The sequence below is a fragment of the Sardina pilchardus genome, chromosome 20, assembly GCF_963854185.1.
Source record: "Sardina pilchardus chromosome 20, fSarPil1.1, whole genome shotgun sequence".
Classification (NCBI taxonomy): domain Eukaryota; kingdom Metazoa; phylum Chordata; class Actinopteri; order Clupeiformes; family Clupeidae; genus Sardina; species Sardina pilchardus.
This window is the reverse complement of record NC_085013.1, coordinates 18864301-18883469: the sequence shown is the minus strand read 5'-3', so window position 1 is coordinate 18883469 and position 19169 is coordinate 18864301. Positions and strand designations below refer to the sequence as shown.

The following is a 19169-nucleotide window of genomic DNA, read 5'->3' as shown; positions in this document are numbered from 1 at the left end:
TGTCAATTTGTCTGTAACACAACAGGAGGGTTAATCATTCCTACTGTACGTCCACAAGGTTGATATCATTTCTGCCCCTCTGAAAAGATGTTGTTGGAAGGATGCCACTGAATGGCCCACTGATAACATGTTTATGAGTCCACAGGCTAGAAACTATAGGACAGTGAGCAGGGCAATGATAGTTCAGGCTAAAGCTCTACCAGGACCAAGTTCAGATCTTGCATCCATTGCTACTTGTGCAGTACTTTCTTCACATGATACTGTTACAGTAAGAGCACAAAGAAATCTATTGGTGATTTTGTTTGATACAAAGCCTTCCTAGTTGTGCTGAGAGCAGTATGCAGTGCAGTGCCATGACCGACAGGAAGCAAACCTTCCCATAAACTTGTGGAAATGTACCCGACCTTAAAATCAAAACCGTTACCTAAACATGAATATTCAATGAAAACTTCAAAGCAAGTTTTCACTTTCACTCCAGTACCTCACTGTCATCTCACAAGACCATTCAACGAAGACGTCATAGCAAGTTTTCACTTTCACTTGAGCACTTCACTGTCGTCTCTAATCCTGCTATAAATATTTACAACATGAGCTTATCTGATGAGCTATCTTAATTATTCCTAAGTCTACAAGGTTGATATAATTTGTGCCCCCCCCTGAAAACAGTGTTCATGGATAGATTTTATGGGGTGCCACTTAATGGCCCAGATATAAAATGTTTATGAGTCCACAGGCTAGAAACTAGGATGGTGACCAGGGCAATGACACTGTCGTTCAGGCTAAAGCTCTGCAGGACCAGCTTCATATTCTGACCTGCATCCATCACTGCTTGTGGTGGGCAGCCGTGGCCTACTGGTAAGGGCTTCGGGCTTGTAACCAGAGGGTTGCCGGTTTGATCCCTGACCAGTCCACGGCTAAAGTGCCCTTGAGCAAGGCACCTACTGTAACCCCTCACTGCTCCCTAGGCACCGCTGGTTTGGCAAGCAGCTCACTGCTCTGGGTTAGTGTGGGATTCACCTTACTGTGTGTGCGCTGTGTGTGTTCACTAATTGGGTTAAATGCAGCAAGCGAATTTCCCTCACGGGATCAAAAAAGTATATATACTTATACTATACTTACTATATACTTGTGCTGTACCTTCTTCACATGCTGTAAAGAGCACAAAAGAATCTATTGCACAGGAAGCACTATGGTGCCCATTTCTGGTTTTGTTTGAGGCAAGGCCTTCATACAATAGTTATGCTGAGAGCTGTAGCCTAGGCCTATACAGTGCAATGCCATGACCAACAGCAAGCAAACCTACCCATAAACTTGGGAATGTACCTGACATCAAATCAAAATCTTTGCCTAAACATGACCATTCAACGAAAAAGCAAGTTTTCACTTTCACTTCACTGTCGAATCTAGTCCTGCAATACATATTTACAACATGAGCTTATCTGATAAGCTATCTTAAAGGAAGACTTCAGCCGCCTCCACACAAAACCAATGGGTATATTTTTTCATTTTAAAAATACCCCCAGACTGTAGCCTAGCACCAGCACCAGTTTATGATTCATCTTGATAGCAGCTCGAGCTGGGTCGCACCATTTTTATTTTCGTTTTAAATAGAGACAGAGATCTACTTGTATGAGAAAGGTCGCTGGAATTCTCTGTTAATGCTCGTTTCCTACTAGCTTGATATCTAGAAGGAAATAAAAGCACACGGGAGGGTATCCTTGTTTTCAAGGCAATACAAGGTTATTGCTAAACATTTCATACAGGGGTAATTCAATGTGCGCATAAACAAAAGATTAATAGTAGCTGAAACAAAGCATAAAAGGACAATAGTTTAAACATAGTGCATGTGATTGTAAAGAACATAAAATATAACAATTAAAAAAACACAGTGCAGTGCATTTGATTATCATGAAGTGCATTAGTGCATGAAGTGATTAGTTAGCAGAAAGCATCTGAGAACAGTTTGGTCTTAAGTCTAGATTACTACTGGTTCCAGTTGGGGTGTTTTTGATGTCATCCGGGACATTTTTCAATACCAAAGCTGAAAAAAGCTAAAAGCTGCTTCAACCCTGCTTGCACTTCAGCCCCTTTAATACTGAAGTTTTCATCAGTGCAGGTTTTCTCTGGAGCCTAAATACAAATAGCATGTGGAGTATTTCTGAAATGTAGAAAGCCGCATTGTTGCCGCCACCTCTTCACAACTTTTAAGTTAGGAATACATGAACAGCTTCATCCACTGCAACAGAAAAAAATACAGTAAATATAAGCAACATCATTTTGGAAAAAGTCAAGTGTCATGAGTATGTGGCTGTTGTGTTTCATATGCCAGTCCAGAAAGAACTAATGGCGTATAACGTATCAGTCTACACTATGAACACACTGGATTGATGGCAAACATGATTCATTCAAAACTTAACTTTAAACTCTCCGTCTTTTTTTAAACATTCAGATGTGAAAATTTAAGACATACGTGTATGCATAGCCTTGAAGCAATGTTAAAAGTTGAACTTCAAATATTTCTTTCTGTAATATGTTCTTAGATTGAGTATAATTAAGTTGAAAGTGGAACGTGAATAAGGACTAAAAGACTAACGATAAGTCACCTCATAATCCCGCAGATACATTCCCTTCCCATCTGACAACTGTCTGAAGGTATCTGTGGGGTAAAATAGAAGGCTGTTTAAACATCAGCAACCTTCTCACAAAACTGACAACACAGGTTATTACCATCTCAACATAACAGTGTCCGTTTGGATGGTTTTCAGTCAATATCCAATAGTAACATAATTATTTATCTTGCTTTTACTGTAAAGGGTTCTTAGAATGTGGATTGTATGTGTGTCTATGCCTGTGCCAAACCACAAATAAAGTTAATGGAATAACATAGTTTAACATGAAAAAACGATGGAGTGTTCCTTTAAACTGAGAAAAGCAGCGCATAGTTATCGTAAAGCATAACATTTCAGCCAACGTCATGGCATTCGATAAGTCTTTCTTAAAACTGGAGTTTATGTGTGAACATCATTACTGAGACAGATGAGGTGGACAGCATTCTGGTTCTTACCGGACATGCACTCAAAGCGCAAGATGAGATGCACAAAGCTCTCCAGCGTTAAGTTTCCTTTTGAGCCACCGTAGCGCAATGCCAAGAGGTTCAGCATGCCATCGCTAAGCTGTACCCCTGCAGACAGAGACACACACCAATGACACACACAGCTCTACCAGCACATACCTGGCCAGATGTAGAAGTTCAGAACTTTTTTTTTCATACCTGTGGCAATCAGAGCATTCCTCAGTTCACTAAGGGACAAGTCGCCAGTCCTTGAGACGTCAGTGCGGTAAAAGATTTCCTATCAACGACAGTTGAGTTTCATTTAATATACAGTGTACTCAAAGGTTTTAGTATTTCAGGTCTACAGTGAACAAAGAGGATCATTCACCTTGTATGAGACCACTCGATCCCACAGTCGAAGGAATTCATTGCGATTAAGGTGACCTGTCACAGAAAGCTTCAAGTGCATTAAGGAAGATGTCTGATACCACATACATGTATTACCTCATTATGTGATGACATAGAATATTCAACATTTAATTATCATTATTATTCTTTTCTAAGTGATTTGTCTGATTTGTCAGGCCTATAATGGCTAGGATACATCCATCAAGGCAACCATACTGCGGCAGGTATCCAGGCCAAAGCCTGAGGAGTTGCCTGAATGTACAGATAAAGACCAAGACAGAGAATTTGTGTTAAATTAATAAATAAAATTAATTCAACACTAAAGTTAGAGCAAGCAGTATTGCTTACTTAACTTTTATGCTGCTTTGTCTGAAAAACACAGACAGAATCCACTTGAAACAGACTAGTGAACCCATTGCCTATTGGACCAAATACTGCAAGAACAGCAGGTGTTGATACAAGGTGTGTGTCTGCATATAAAAAGAGATCTTACCTTGAAGAAGGTTCTCATTCAGAAGCCTCTGTAGCTGCTCTGCATCAACTTCTTCATACTTTTTACAACAGTGAATAACAGTATTCAGTATTCTATGTGTTCCCACACTGAAACATTGACATTTTAATAAGTTGATGATTTCCATAATTTACCTGGTCAGTGTACTTCTTGAATAAGGTAACCTTGGAGTTGTTGTCATTTAGTTTGTCAGTAGGACTGGGCTGAAAGCAGTCGATAACAAATGTTTGATCAAAATGGGATGTGAGCAGAAACCATTATCAAAGCTGATTCATGACTAGCATATCTTAGTTTACCTTTGGATATCAAAACAAAAGCTGATATATGATTAGTGTATCTTAGTTTACCTTTGTAATCGTCCAACTGTCAGTGGAATTTTCACTGAAAGTAAAGGTCATAGTTAATCAACATAATTCAATGTGGAGTATGCAATGCCAGTAATATCATTGACAAACACCAAAACCACAGATGCAGTAGAGCACTTACTCAAGATGGCTGTCTGCCTTGGAGAATGTAGAGAGGATGAAGGAAGCCGTCTCACCCGGGTTGAAAGTGGACGGGACAATGATGTACTCGCCTGGGTCCAGTCTGAAAGACTCCACGACCTCTCGACCTCTCATGTAGCTTTTGGTTGAAGCTACAGGGTAGTTTAAGAACTTGGCAGGAAGCTTCCCTCTTCCTTTGTGCTGAAGTGAAATGGTATTGTCAAACAATAATGATAATAACACCCCCCCCACCCTCCCCAGGACACCTTCCAAGGTAATACAGACATACATAGATAAAGCACCTATAAAGATATCGTGCACCTACCTCAGATGGCACCTGTTGAAAGACCGAAATTAACAATTACAAAATCAACAGAAATCTCAAGCACTTTGTAAAAATGTACAGTGTAAGAGTTGTGTCAATGAGAAACATCAACGTACACTAAAAATCGCGAAGCCAATACCAAAGTTGGAGGCAAGGTGCCTGTTCCTTTTGTCAGACTTCTGCATGAGGGACACGACTAGGTTCTTGTTGTCATTAGCACTTTCACCCTTCAGAGCTTCCAACTTGATGTGATACTGAGGGTTTATCCAAAAACTCTCTGAAAGACCATTAGAAAACAGTTAGAATGCATTCTATCCTGTTAAATTCTATGTTCTAATGTTAACAGAATGCACCTCTGTTATTCATGCAGCCACCAGCAGTGGTCCCGGTGACCCATCGTCCCTCGTGGGACTTGCATGTCCAGTGACAATCTGTGGACGCACTGAGGAAATCAAGGTTCATAGAGCAGATGTCCATGTCAGAATAGCTCTTGCAGAAATCCTCCATTGACATCCTGAAGAGGAAAAAAACAAGCATGTCTTTATTTTATTTTTATGTTGTTTTATTTTTATGTAAGAGTAAAACACACTCAACATGACAGAGTAATGGAGCAGGAACTTGATTCTGATACCAAAATTCACCGTCCTCACGGATGGAGAGACAAGACATACGGTCCTCTGGACTGACAGTTTGCCACTTGGATGACCTGCAAATGATAAAAACAATACAGTAAAATATACAGTAGATCAGAAATGTGTACTGTGGAACCCCCAAGGTGTCACTGTAAGATATTTTTTTGTGTATCCAGAAAACGTGCGCTCATTTCACTAAATTGTGTGCTCAATTTACTAAATTGTGCTCTCATATTAATCTTTGCATGTGTGCACAATTTACTCAATTGAGCACACAATCTACAGTAGTAAAAGATGGGCTCCATAGCATTGACAATTTGAAAATGTATTGATTTAGACATACTCAAAATTGAAATTGAATTGGAAGAATACCTCCCCCCAGAATTTAGACAATGGCTGCAGCTTATGGCAGATAAGTATCCTATGAAGACATGCTGGCAAGAGTCAATAATGAAAATGAGAACCTTGAGGAGTCATGGGGCTACTTCTTTGTTCATGGTATTTTGGGGATGTTGTGAGGAATAGAAAGGTTACTATGGTGGCTAGGTCTACTTATCATTTAGGTAGGTGCACATGTACAGTGGGTATAGTAAGTATTCACACCCATGCTAAAGTTGACTAAAAAGAGGAATATAAAATCAGCTTTTGAAAATTGATTGTAATGCCTTAATTCAAAAAATGAGTAAAAATCAAACCGCTAAGGACACTAATTTTCTTTGTGATTGAAGAATGTATCGTAAATAGATAAATGTTCTTCCTTAAATACAGGTTGCATAAGTATTCAATCCCTTTGTTAAATTCCCATAGGAGCAGGAGGATTTTTTATATGTTTTTATTTTTAAAGGCCAGCTATTTCATGGATCCAGGATATTATGCATCCTGATAAAGTTCCCTTGGCCTTTGGAATTAAAATAGCCCCACATCATCACATACCCTTCACCATAGATAGAGATTGGCATGGTGCTTTTTCCAGTTAGCCTATTAGCCTGTTTGATTTGCATTGAGCTCAATGAGCATCAAACAGGCTAATTGGCTAACTGTAAAAAGCACCATGCCAATCTCTAGCTATGGTGAAGGGTATGTGATGATGTGGGGCTATTTTAATTCCAAAGGCCAAGGGAACTTTATCAGGATGCATAATATCCTGGATCCATGAAATAGCTGGCCTTTAAAAATAAAAACATATAAAAAATCCTCCTGCTCCTATGGGAATTTAACATAGGGGTTGAATACTTATGCAACCTGTATTTAAGGAAGAACATTTATCTATTTACGATACATTCTTCAATCACAAAGAAAATTAGTGTCCTTAGCGGTTTGATTTTTACTCATTTTTTGAATTAAGGCATTACAATCAATTCTCAAAAGATGATTTTATATTCCTCTTTTTAGTCAACTTTAGCATGGGTGTGAATACTTACTATACCCACTGTATATGTGATGTATGTACTGTATCTTCTTTCTGGCATTTTGGGTTTGATACTTGAGTTAAAAAGGGACATATCACTGTACACTAGCATGCTGTCTGCTATATACCCAGGGGGCAAAGGGGGTTTTACAGACATGGGCTGCTGTAAAAGGTTGTCATGCAAAAATAAAATCTAGGATGTCCCAGGATCACAACCTGGGTGGCCAACCCGGTCAATAAGCTGCTGTTTGTGTGTTATCACCCTTTTTATGCCCCATTATAAGTCTATGGATGAATAAATTATGGGGTGAATAGGGTAAAAATTTTAACAAATAGATATCCCTACAAAAATTCCTCAGATGATTATTTACATTAAGGCAATACTTTTTTGTATTGCAAGTTTTTTAAAAAATATCATGTACAAGTATGTAAATGAGGCATCATACACTTAAATGTACGCAATAGCCAAATTATCAATGTTTGGCCTGTACCTTATGGGTAAATACAGTAAGAAACAGCCTAGGCTGAGCCTAACCTATATATTTTCTAGGATCTTACACCCTGTAGATATGATTTAATATGTGCTATGACGAGTCTCACCTTCTTCCACAATATTGGACAATGCATCTCTCTATAGTATTTGCATTGTATTGTAATGCATTGATTCTCAATGAACACCCATGTAGCTTTAGGTTAGTGTAACCCAAAATTGTCCCATGTTGACATTCATTTTTATATTCAGCATAGCCAGATCTTTCACAAAAAGTTTGTTGGGTTGATAGAGGTGCACTTTAAGCCCCCCAAGTCCAAGGCTATAAATGTATGCACATTTTGCATATTTCATTAGATAATGGTTCATCTACATGAATGTATAAAGTATTTCAGAAAACTTGCAATACAAAAAAGTATTATCTTACCGTGAGTAATCATCTGAGGAATTTTTGTGGGAATATCTATTTGTTAAATGTTTTACCCTATTCACCCCATAATATATTCGTCCATAGACTTATAATGGGGCATAAAGAGGGTGATAAAACACAAACAGCAGCTTATTGACCAGGTTGGCCACCCAGGTTGTGATCCTAGGACATCCTAGATTTTATTTTTGTATGACAACCTTTTACAGCAGCCCATGTCTGATTTCCCTAAAATAGGGGGTTTTGCCCCCTGGGTAATAGGCTGTTGTTTGTTATTATATGTTTTTCTATTAATTAAAATCAAATAAAGAGTTGAATTATATATATATAAAAAAAAAATGAAATTGAATTGAAATTAAACTAATCTACACAGAGACTACGGGAATGAAAAAATACAACATATTTGTTATTGCTATTGTTGTTGTTGTTGTTGTTGTATGTGCAATTGATATGAACGACAGGCAACCATAAATGTACTGTACATAATGCTGATTATAATAACCTATGTGTTGTCATTAAAAAAGAAGACATACTTATCACTCCAGTCACCCTTCCACTCCCCATGGCCCCACGGATTGAACAACCTAACCAGTCTTACTGGGCGGTTATTACTCATGACCTTCAAGGAGTAAACAAACGCAGAAACACAGATCACTTCATGTTCACAAATTCAATATGCATTCACCAATCCTCACACAAACAAATGTATGTGCACAAACACACACACACACACACACACACACACACACACACACACACACACACACACACACACACACACACACACACACACACACACACACACACACACACACACACACACACACTAACATTAGTACCTGAGTAATTCCTGTGATCGCATAGGCGTGGCCCTGCACAATCCCATTAGGCAAAACCGTGTTGTCAGATGTGGCCTTAAAATGACACACACACAAACAACCCCAATTACAACAGTTGTTGTGTGACTTGGACATTTCACAATACACTTATGACAGAAAAAAACCCATTGATGAAGGTCTGACTGACCGAAACATCAGTTTATTAATAAACCAGCTGTACCATGGAGTAAGCGGTGATGCACTTTTCTGTTTTACAGTCACTCTGAAGTTGTCCTTGTGAAATAGCTGCAGCTGCAGTATAATCTATCAAGGTGTGCAGGCTCCGCTCTATCTTCAGACAATATAGGCATTTGTAAACATCTTTGCTGTCCAAGTCATTCACAGGATATACTGTACATAATGGACCTAAGTGCAGGGCGATCATCTCACCACCAAAGATGAGACAGATTCAGACGGACTACTCACTCCTTGAGGCGTGCCACAGCCCATGAGGGACTTGGACCGGGCAGCTCTGAACATGATGTCCCAGAGGTCAGGGGAGGCTTCGTCCAGCTTGAATGTCAAGTGGATCCCACCGGTGAAGTCCTTCAGGGCCTCAGCCACGGTGCCAGCATTCATGTCAGCATAGGAGCCACAAACCCTACAGGAGGGACAATGCAGAGGACACATGGCTTTAATGGACCCTCTTAAACACATCAACAAGCATCGTAAAGGCAGATAGACCACATACTTGGCATAGGCCTTCTCCATCAGCACAGCCCAAAGCTCATTGGTTCCTGAGTTCACAAATATCAGTCTCCCATCAATTGTTGGAAGCTTGTCGTCAATCACCACATCTACCCACTTCCCGAATCTCCAGAACTGAAAGAGAATAAAACTTAAAAAATGCTGCTACACAGAAAAAAAAGGAAGACACTCCTTAATAAATGCCAAAGTCATAAAATTTGTCTAAAACCGTTTTTACTGTAAGTATATCAACATTGTGTTACAGTTTGAATATTCTACAGTCTATGGTATTTTACAGTGCTTCAATATGTCTGTGATGTTGATGTCTATGATGTGTAACATTTTATTCAACATTATACTGGGTGATATTGTTATGAATCTTATGCTGTGATAGTCATGTAGACGTAATAGTAAATCCTTCCTACCCTAAAGTGGAACATTCCTGCGTAGTCCTTTTGGAAGGATTGTTCCTCTGGTATAATTTGTTTTTTAATGTCATCTTGAAATGTCAGTGCTCCAATAGCAGCAAGAAACCAGCAGTTCCCTACAAACAATAACGGGGAAGAGGGAAACATTTCTTATCTACTGTATGGATGCCCATTTACGCTACTGCATAAATACACTAAAACATCTTACAATAGCGAGCGTTTTTCTTGCAATTCTGACTTTTTCTCGCAATTCTGAGGGGGAAAAAAACATTAGAATTGTGAGAAAAGTCAAACTTGCAAGAAGTAAAGAAAGTTATGTAGAAATTTAGCATATATTTTTTATGTAGTGGCGACCTCCATACATTTGTCAAAAAGAGAACTTGCACACCAATGTTACTGATGCAAAGTTTAGTGCTAGCCCAGCTCCTTCACCACTACACTACCATCGCCCACCTTGAATTTCCCCTTGGGGTTCAATAAAGTATCTATCTATCTATCTATCTATCACCACCATCAGTGCAAGAGCAGCAAGGTAGCAAGGTTTGGACAGTAATGCCATAGCATGCGTTCATCATTCTCTGTATTTAATAATACAGTGCATTTTATGCATTGTATGGTGGTCAGTTCACCTGTTCGCATCTACTCTATTTCAAGTACTTACCAAGACGACCTTGGCGAAAGTCAAACCTGGACACTCCTCCGAGAATAAAACAAGGATCTTTTACCAATGCCTGTCTCAACAAAAACAAACAAAGCAACATTAAGATCAACACAAGGCTTGGTTTAGGCTAGGTCTATTGTCTGTAATGCATAATAGCCAAGTACCTGACCATCCTTTTACCATAACTTAATGTTCTCAATGCATATGAGTGATGAGTGTGTGTCCAGCCTGAAATCAGGTTCACATACCCCTGCTCTTTGCCACACAACTCTTGCCAGGTCATTTGGTTTGAGAAGTCCATCTCCAATGGAACTATAGTCCGGAGGAAACATTTCATCTCTGTATCTATATCCATTCTTGAGACAGTATTGATGTATCTCTTTGAAGTCCTGGTCTAGGAACGGGACAGGGTTGGTGTCAGATCCTCTGCCCTCTTTCCTCTGCCGGTCATTCAAAATATTCAGACACACACCGGGAGGAGGCATTCTGGCAGATAGGGAAGCGTGTCTCTGGAAAGATATGAAGAACAACAATGCACTCAAAACTGAAATTGTACAGCTGAGCGATTTATTCAACCCAAATATCAAAACCTAGCCAGATAACTATAATGTATGAAATTATCTTGTTACTGTACCTGTCAGTAAGTGGTGCAGGTTTACTATGCAGCTAATCCCTTAGGAGTAAGAAAGGAAGAGGGCATGACGGGTGTTTATGAAGGTGCTTGGCGTACCCATAAACTCACAGGTGGCACTCACGATGATTGGTGCGGCGAGTACACATTGATGATTAAACATTTTCCCATGCACTTTATTGGGTGCAATGAGGTACAAGGGTCAGTTCTGCACAGAGGGACTTCGTCTGTAGCACTGTGCGTTTTTCCCTGGTCTTTGTCCAGTAGATAGCTGTGTATATGAGTGTTTGTTCATGTGAGTGTGTGTATGCAACAGTGCGAGTGAGTGTGTATGCAGGCGTACATATGGAGGCCAATAATAAATATTTTTATGAGTTCAAAGAGTAACAAAACTTGTTTGGCACAACCAAAGATAAAGACGGTATATTTTATTTTCAAGTGTTTATTTAACTATTTCCTCACATAGCTGCCAACTCTCACACATTGAGAGTCAGATTAATTCATTTGATTGGCTCCATGCGCTCTCTCATCAACCAAATGCGTTGGCAGCTATGCAGTATGTCCAAAGTCTTACAAATCAATACAACTGGTGACAGCTAACAGTCCTTTGCAGCCCGTTCATCATACTGTACATAGGGTATGAGTAAATCAGGTATATGGCTGATACCTTTGGGTCTGTGCCGTTTAGGAAAAACTGGTTCAACCATATAAACAATATATTTTCTGAAAGTTTCTGCCGTCAAGATGTGATCTAACATGTTTCTTCTTAAACTCTGGGACAAAGACTACAAGGGGCAGCTGCATGTGGACCCCTCCCACAGACTAATATGTGACGCTAGAATGAAACTACAGGTAACTTTAGCCTTCATATACTGTAGGCTGTATAAAGTTGTCCAAATGAATAGGTCTTTGGTAGGTGTTGTTGTATTATAAGATATTGCATGTGGATGTTGTTAGTACTATGTAGGCTACTTTTTAGCTGACAGATGCACGAACCTAATTCCAGGACACTTACAAATATTGCTTTCACTTTCAAAGTTTCATTGTGGGGGGATGGGGCTTCTTCAGATGGTTGTGCGTACCATAGCATTCATTCCTGCAGGCGCCCCTGAATGACATGACCTGCTCTGTGTCCTCTCTGGTAGACACGGCAATGCTCACAGTTTATAAATGATCAGCAGTGGGATGCATTCCCAATTAAATGGAGTATTACTTTCAAATTCTTAGATCTACTGATTGGTGGAGATTAAGAGGACCCATTATCATAATTGCATGTAACATCCTGTTGCTGCATTTTGATAGATAGATAGATAGATAGATAGATAGATAGATAGATAGATACTTTATTGATCCCCAATGGGAAATTCCAGGTTCATTCATTCAAGTCAAACATTAGCAAGAATGAAAAGCAGTTTGAAGTAAAGCTATATCTATTGGCTATTTCTTAGACATATTTAATGTACAGTAGGTGCCCCCGACACCCCTTGGTGCCCTACAGTGCGTGATATGCATGGTGGTAGCAACGGCACTGGGGAAAACTAGATGGTGCTGTTCTCCAGCTGTTTTCTATTCACAAGTTACAGTATTCCATGAAGACATTCACCACCAGCTGCAGCTGGAATTCAATTCTAGCGTGCATTAAAAGCTCAAGTAGTCTATCCTAGGCTATTATGAGCAAGACTGAAACATAGAAACATTTATGAGCATACGTGAACCATAGAGGCAGGTGAAATATGAAGGCTGCATCATCTTGCCGTGGCCTGGTTAGGGCTCCGGGCTTGTAACCTGGGGCCAGTTGTTCAAAGGTAATCTGATCGGATTTTGGTTATCGGATTGGATCAAATCTGGAAAATGGGTTGTTCAAAAGGGAAAGAAGGATTCTGAATTCGGATCAGATCATGTAATCCAATCCTAGTTTGAAAATGGATCAAACCTTCAGTTTGTGTTGTTCAAAAATTTGGATTTGGATAACTTTGATCCAAAAAAACAGGATTACCCTGATCCCAACAAGGGGTGGATTACCCTGATCCCAACAAGGGGTGGATTTCAGGAAGAAAATGTACTAAAACTTTACAATTTATCAAATAATACATTTGTATCATTTACTGTGTACTTTTATTTATATCTTGCACTTGAATTTGTCAAGTTTAACCGTTACAGTGATAAAGTAGACATAGGCTACCAATTTAGCCTTAGTACAATAAACTAAAAATAAAAATGATCTTATCCACATGAAATAAACCCCCAAACAGATTTTAATAACAAACAAAAATAATATATTCAATTGTTAATATCTGTCACTGTCATTCATCACTGTAGGCCTATGTCAACGAAACAATCATCAGATATGAACTTCGATGCAATTTCAAACAATTGCATCCCTTACTACACTAAAAGCAGGGCTTGAAAATGTGGGTCTCTTCTTCTCAGATGAAGAACTATGAACATTATTTTGCTAACTATTGGACATTTTTTATTTAACATGTTTTCAATATATCCGCAATGCATTTGTTAATGTATATTTCTTTTTTCTTTGTTGTGAGTCAGGTGAGGGGCCTTAAAATAAATTATATGGAGGTGGAGGTTTATGTTTTGTCTCAAAATAAACACTTAAAGTGAATCCATGTTGGCTCTTTTACCCGTTCTTTAGCTGGCAATCCGGATTTGGTAATCCTGGAAACTGTGTATCTGAATAAGGGTGATCCAATCCAATGTTGCGTTGAAAAACTGACTTAAAAGTAAGACGGATTACATGATCCTGGATAGCAAAAAACGGGATTTCCAAATCTGGATCATTTTGATCCGGATTACATTTTTTGAACAACTGGCCCAGGCTGAGGGTTGCCGGTTCGATCCCCGACCAGTCCACGGCTGAAGTGCCCTTGAGCAAGGCACCTAACCCCTCACTGCTCCCCGAGCGCCGCTGGTTGGGCAGGCAGCTCACTGCTCTGGGTTGTGTGATTCACCTCGCTGTGTGTTCACTGTGTGCTGTGTCTTCACTAATTTGGTTAAATTGGGTTAAATGCAGAGAACTGAATTTCCCTCCCGGGATCAAAAAAGTATATATTCTATTTTTTCTGTATCACTGAAATGGATGACAATGACTACTGTCATTGACATACTGATCGTTTTGATTAAGTCTGACCGACGCACAGATATGTGAAGAGATAGCCCTACTTGGCCGATGAGGCACTGAGCCAGGCAGTCGGATGGACTGGCGTTCTGGACTGTTCCCAAATGTAGGCCTACAGATTGCCAGTCCGCCCAGGTCAAAACCAAGAACATTTGGCAAGACCAAGACAAGTCCGAGTCCAAAACACTAGCGAGTCCAAGATAAGTCCGATACCATAAAAAATTCAGCCTACCTTTCCTTGTGGGATTTGATGTGTGGAAAAGTGAAGTGGAATTATTTGTATGCAAATCTTGCACACTGCCCTTTGTTTCTTCTCTGCCTGGTCAGATGTGTATTCCTGATGGCCAAACTTTATTATTTTTCGATGTAGCCTAGTTAGATCCTTCCATGATGTTGTTAAGCTACGCCTAGTAGTAGCCAGTCATAATCTGAATAAGAAAACCCTTGACAGGAAAGGACATAAAGCTATCTGTCAGACCTATATATGTGACAGTATGCACAAAATGAAAGCAGTCATAGAACCACATACTTCCTATCTGTGTGGAAATAGGCTAGTCCACTGAAATCTTTCCACACTGTTAAAAAATCTGCACAGAGAGCAGTATATAATCCTCACCACAGTCACAGTTATTCATTTAGCAGACATTTTTATCCAAAGCAACTTAAGGATAAAAGGGCCAATCTCCCAAGAGCAACTCAGAACGGTGGCCAACACGTGCAAACTCCTGCAATTTATGATTATGCTTCAACACAAAGGGGTTCATATGCAAAGGTGTGTGACCGTATGCACAAAACGAAAGTAGACATAGATCCACAGCCTTCCTGTTTGTGTGTGTGTGGGTAAGAGACTGCACATCGTCTTTTGTGCTTTACATCACAGCTACGTGACTACATGCAGAGACTTTGTGACTGCATGCACAAATTGAAATGAAAGTAGACACAGGACCACAGCCTTCCTATTTGTATGGAAATTGAAACATAGTAATAGTGACAATAGATGCTGAGGTAGTAATGTTGAAAGTGCTGATGCTATGCCTTATGCAGGCAGTGAGCAGTAAAGTGCAGTGGACAAACAGTAAAAGTGCAAACAATGCATCAGCGCATTCAGTCCTAGAGAGAGTTCGAGCTGTGATTGAATAGCCTGGCAGCTGTTGGGAAGAAGCTCAGGCGATGCCGGGACTTCACAGCTCTCGGGAGCCGTAGCCTTCTCCCAGAGGGGAGCATTTGGAAGAGGGCGGAGCCTGGATGTGAAGGGTCCTCCATGATCTTTCTTGCCCTCTTCAATGCCCTGGTGTTGTGGAGTGACTCCAGGCTGGGTGGTGCCAATCACCCTCTCAGCTGTGCGGATCACACGCTGCAGTTTGGCCTTGTCCTTGGCTACTGCAGCTGAGAACCATGTGATGATGGACTGTGTGATGATGGATTCGATGATGGTAGTGTAGAACTTGGGCAACCTGAATTTATTTAGCTGTCGCAGGAAGAACAACCACTTGTGTGCCTTTTTCAGGAGGGCCAAGGTGTTTAGGCCCCATTTCAGATCACGGGAGATGGTCAGCCCTAGGAAGCGGCAGGACTCCGCAGTTAGCCTGGCACGCCCTCCCAGTGACGTAACACCTTCGGCTTTTGCTGTCGCTGGTCTGGTCAACTGCTAATCGGGAAGGATTTCTGAGTTCCCGAAATCTGCGGAACTGCCCCCTTTGGTCGAGAACCAATCAACTTTGAGCAGCTCCAACGGCTCTGGGTAGAGGCGTGTTCAAGGCAGAGGAAAGAGTGTTGTTATTGGTTTAAACTCGGCAAACCGCTTTCTGACATCGACCAGTAGCAAATCGAGGCACTTAAAGGAGGCGGGTCAACCAGCGCTTGTAGAAACCGTGTTAGCACAGGCTCTTGGTCAGACTAAAGTCTCGCAGAGCCTTTGAAAGTCGATGGTAATCAGGCTACTCCGCAGTGGCCACTGAGGTATTCCCCAGCATGAGGGGAGGGGGCGGGGCTGCGTTTCTCCTGAAATCCACCACCATCTCCACTGTCTTTAGGGCATTGAGCTCCGGGTTGTTCAAGCTACACCAACTTTGCAGCCACTCAATCTCCCTCCTGTAGGCAGACTCGTCCCCCCTGGATATGAGACCCACCAGGGTGGTGTCGTCTGCAAATTTCAGGAGCTTGACTGATGAGTCGAGAGAGGTGCAGCTGTTGGTGTAGAGGGTGAAGAGGGCGGGGGAGAGGACTTATGGTGCATTCCAGACAGCATTTAAACTACTGGGATGTGGGATTTATCCTACCTCCAACTACGAAAGATGCACTGGAACGCCTGTCAAAGTGGGAGGTCCTACTCGCGAACTCGTATGAGCTCAACCTGCCCCGACCTCAACAAAATGAAGTGGGAGGAATATGGCGGCGCCCATGGAGACATGCTCCATGAGGAGTAACTTCAAGGAATACGCTATAAACTTTAGGGTAGGGTTGTTTTAGACACGGTAATTAACTTGTTCTTCATATTATGACTTAAAATTGTGTCAACAAAGAATACAACGTATTGTGAAAGTAACGTTATAACATTATACAGTTAGCCTAGCCTAATATGCTAACGTTACGACGGTATGCTAACGTTACGGCGGTCACCCATGTTTTCTAAACCTCCCACTCCAAAATGCTTGGAACACTTTGAAGTGGGAGGTAGAACCTTTCAGGTAGGGTAGGTCCCACCTCCCACTCGTTTGGATGAGGTCTGGAATGCAGCAACAGCCCTGAGGAGAGCCCGTGCTGGTGGACATGGATATGGATATGGATATGTGTCATAGGTAGTGGTGCAACGGATCATCATTGATCCGTGATCCGTTCTGATCAATTATTTCGGTTCGGCACACACATGATCCCTGGGTTGATTTATATACACTGCTCAAAAAAATAAAGGGAACACTTGTTCATATGAGTATTAGCATCAAGTCAGTCACACTTGTGAATCAGGTTGACCTGCTTTGATGTCAACGGAATTTACTACAGGTGTACTAGAGGGCCAACTGTGAGACGACCCCCAAAACAGTAATGGCTTTACAGGTGGTGGCAACTGGTAATTCTTCATCCTTCTTGACTGATTTTTCACTAGTTTTGCATTTGGATAGGGTCAGTGTTACCACTGGTAGCATAAGCCAGTATCTGGAGCCTACAGCGGTTGCACAGGGTCCAACTCCTCCAGAATGGCACACCAATACTTTCCATTGCCAAAAAGATTGATGTGTCTCCCACTGCAGTCTCAAGAACGTGGAAGAGATTCCAGGAGACAGGCAGTTGCTCTAGGACAGGGGTCAGCAACCCAAAATGTTCAGAGCCATTTTGGACCAAAAAAACAAAAAACAAATCTGTCTGGAGCCGCAAAAAATTAAAAGCCTTATGTAAGCCCAGACATGGGCAGTATTTCAATTATATGTATTTTAAATACGTATTTAATTACTTCAGTGTATTTTGTAATTTGTATTTTGCAGGATTGGAAAAAATCAAATGTACTTTGTAACAAAATACTTTGAGGGGTTGTATTTAGAGTATTTAAAATACTTAAATACTTAACAAAATATCATCATTTCCCCCCTCAAATTAGCCAAAAATTCATCACACAGTTAAATATAGCCTCTTACCTAGTATAACCATGACAATATGCTATGCTTATCATAGTCTGGGAGCCAAAGGTCATTTATGAGCCTTACATAAATCCTCATGTCATGGGGTTCATGTCCTAAAGATTCTGACCTTTGGCTCCCAGACTATGACATTGTAAGGTATCAATCAGACAATATTACATTGTAAGGTATCAACCAAGGTGTCCTGATCTGCAGAAATAATGGAAGAGACTGAGGCAAAAACCTCCCCAATGCGAAACAGTCTCGAGTTTTCACCTCCCAGTTAATTAATTCTGTATATTGAGACACCTTACAGGATGTTACTTTATTTGTCCCCCGTGTTGCCAGTCATGTATGAAGGCAAAAGGCATGCATTTATAGCACAAAAAGGGAAATGCATTTAAAAAGGCTAACATGTTCAATCTGTTGTACTACTTTCATTGAATACGGAAAATGATGGTGGGTAGTTTGCTTCGTCAGAGTTGATTCCACTGTTGCAAAGCCTGCTTGTTGTCAGTTCAATCATCGTTTATATTGATATAGGATGCTGATTACATTATTTTACTAGATCTACGTCATGGGTAGCCTGGCTCCGCCTTCCTACGTACTTCCGTTCAGTTTTCATTTCACTCCACTACATAGTCTGGGTCTGCGGTATATTCCCAGGTTTTCTCAAGACAAAAATGTGCAGGTCCAATCAGGGAACAGAGGGAGTAGCTGAGAACGATGACGTTGAGGTCGCTAGTTTGAGCATGTCACCTCATGACCAAACGTTTATCGATTGGTTATGGCAGATCTGAGAGGCTCTGGGCAGAGTATCCGCATTCAAGGAAATTCATGCTTGGCAATGGAAAGTGTCCAGACTCTCTGTACATTATGAATGTACAAGAGTATGGTAGGACCAGGCTACTTCAGCCCAAAGTAAAGAATTTAGACATCTGTCCACCAATAAAAAAAACTAGTATTTCTTGTAGTTTATTTTAAAAGTTGGTATACCATGATTATTGTGGGGGTATTTTTGTATTTTCTAATTACTAATTACTTGTATTTTAATTAAATACATTTTTCACATCCGTATTTTGTATTTTATTTTGTTACATTTTCTGCACCAGTATTTGTATTTTGTAACAAAATAGTTTTTGATGTATTTGTGCCCACCTCTGTGTAAGCCTTATATGAAGGCAACACAGGCTGTAAGTGTATATTATCTATATTATCAAACTGACTAAGTAGGCTACAACGAGGCTACATAATGAGCTTTCATGATTAAATGTTTTTCCCTGCAGCGCATCTCGGAGAGAATGACACACCACGTGAGCACTCCGCTGCATATGGTGCTTTAAGTTCAACTTCGTGTAATCACCATCCGTGAACCGTTGTTTTCCACGTTTTAATATCTCTC

General features: G+C 40.5%; 1 protein-coding gene across 1 annotated transcript; it reads right to left on the bottom strand.

Moving 5' to 3' along the window:
• Window positions 1–3008: 3008 nt before the first annotated feature.
• Window positions 3009–10877, bottom strand: LOC134068054 (calpain-3-like). The gene is made up of 16 exons (XM_062523553.1): window positions 10641–10877; window positions 10393–10462; window positions 9729–9847; window positions 9308–9438; window positions 9043–9217; window positions 8578–8652; window positions 8272–8357; window positions 5413–5487; window positions 5135–5295; window positions 4898–5058; window positions 4106–4174; window positions 3954–4011; window positions 3657–3712; window positions 3441–3509; window positions 3272–3350; window positions 3009–3181 (listed from the first exon to the last, which is right to left on the bottom strand). The coding sequence occupies exons 1-16, from the start codon at window positions 10875–10877 to the stop codon at window positions 3009–3011; spliced, it is 1794 nt and encodes a 597-aa protein (XP_062379537.1).
• Window positions 10878–19169: the final 8292 nt, after the last annotated feature.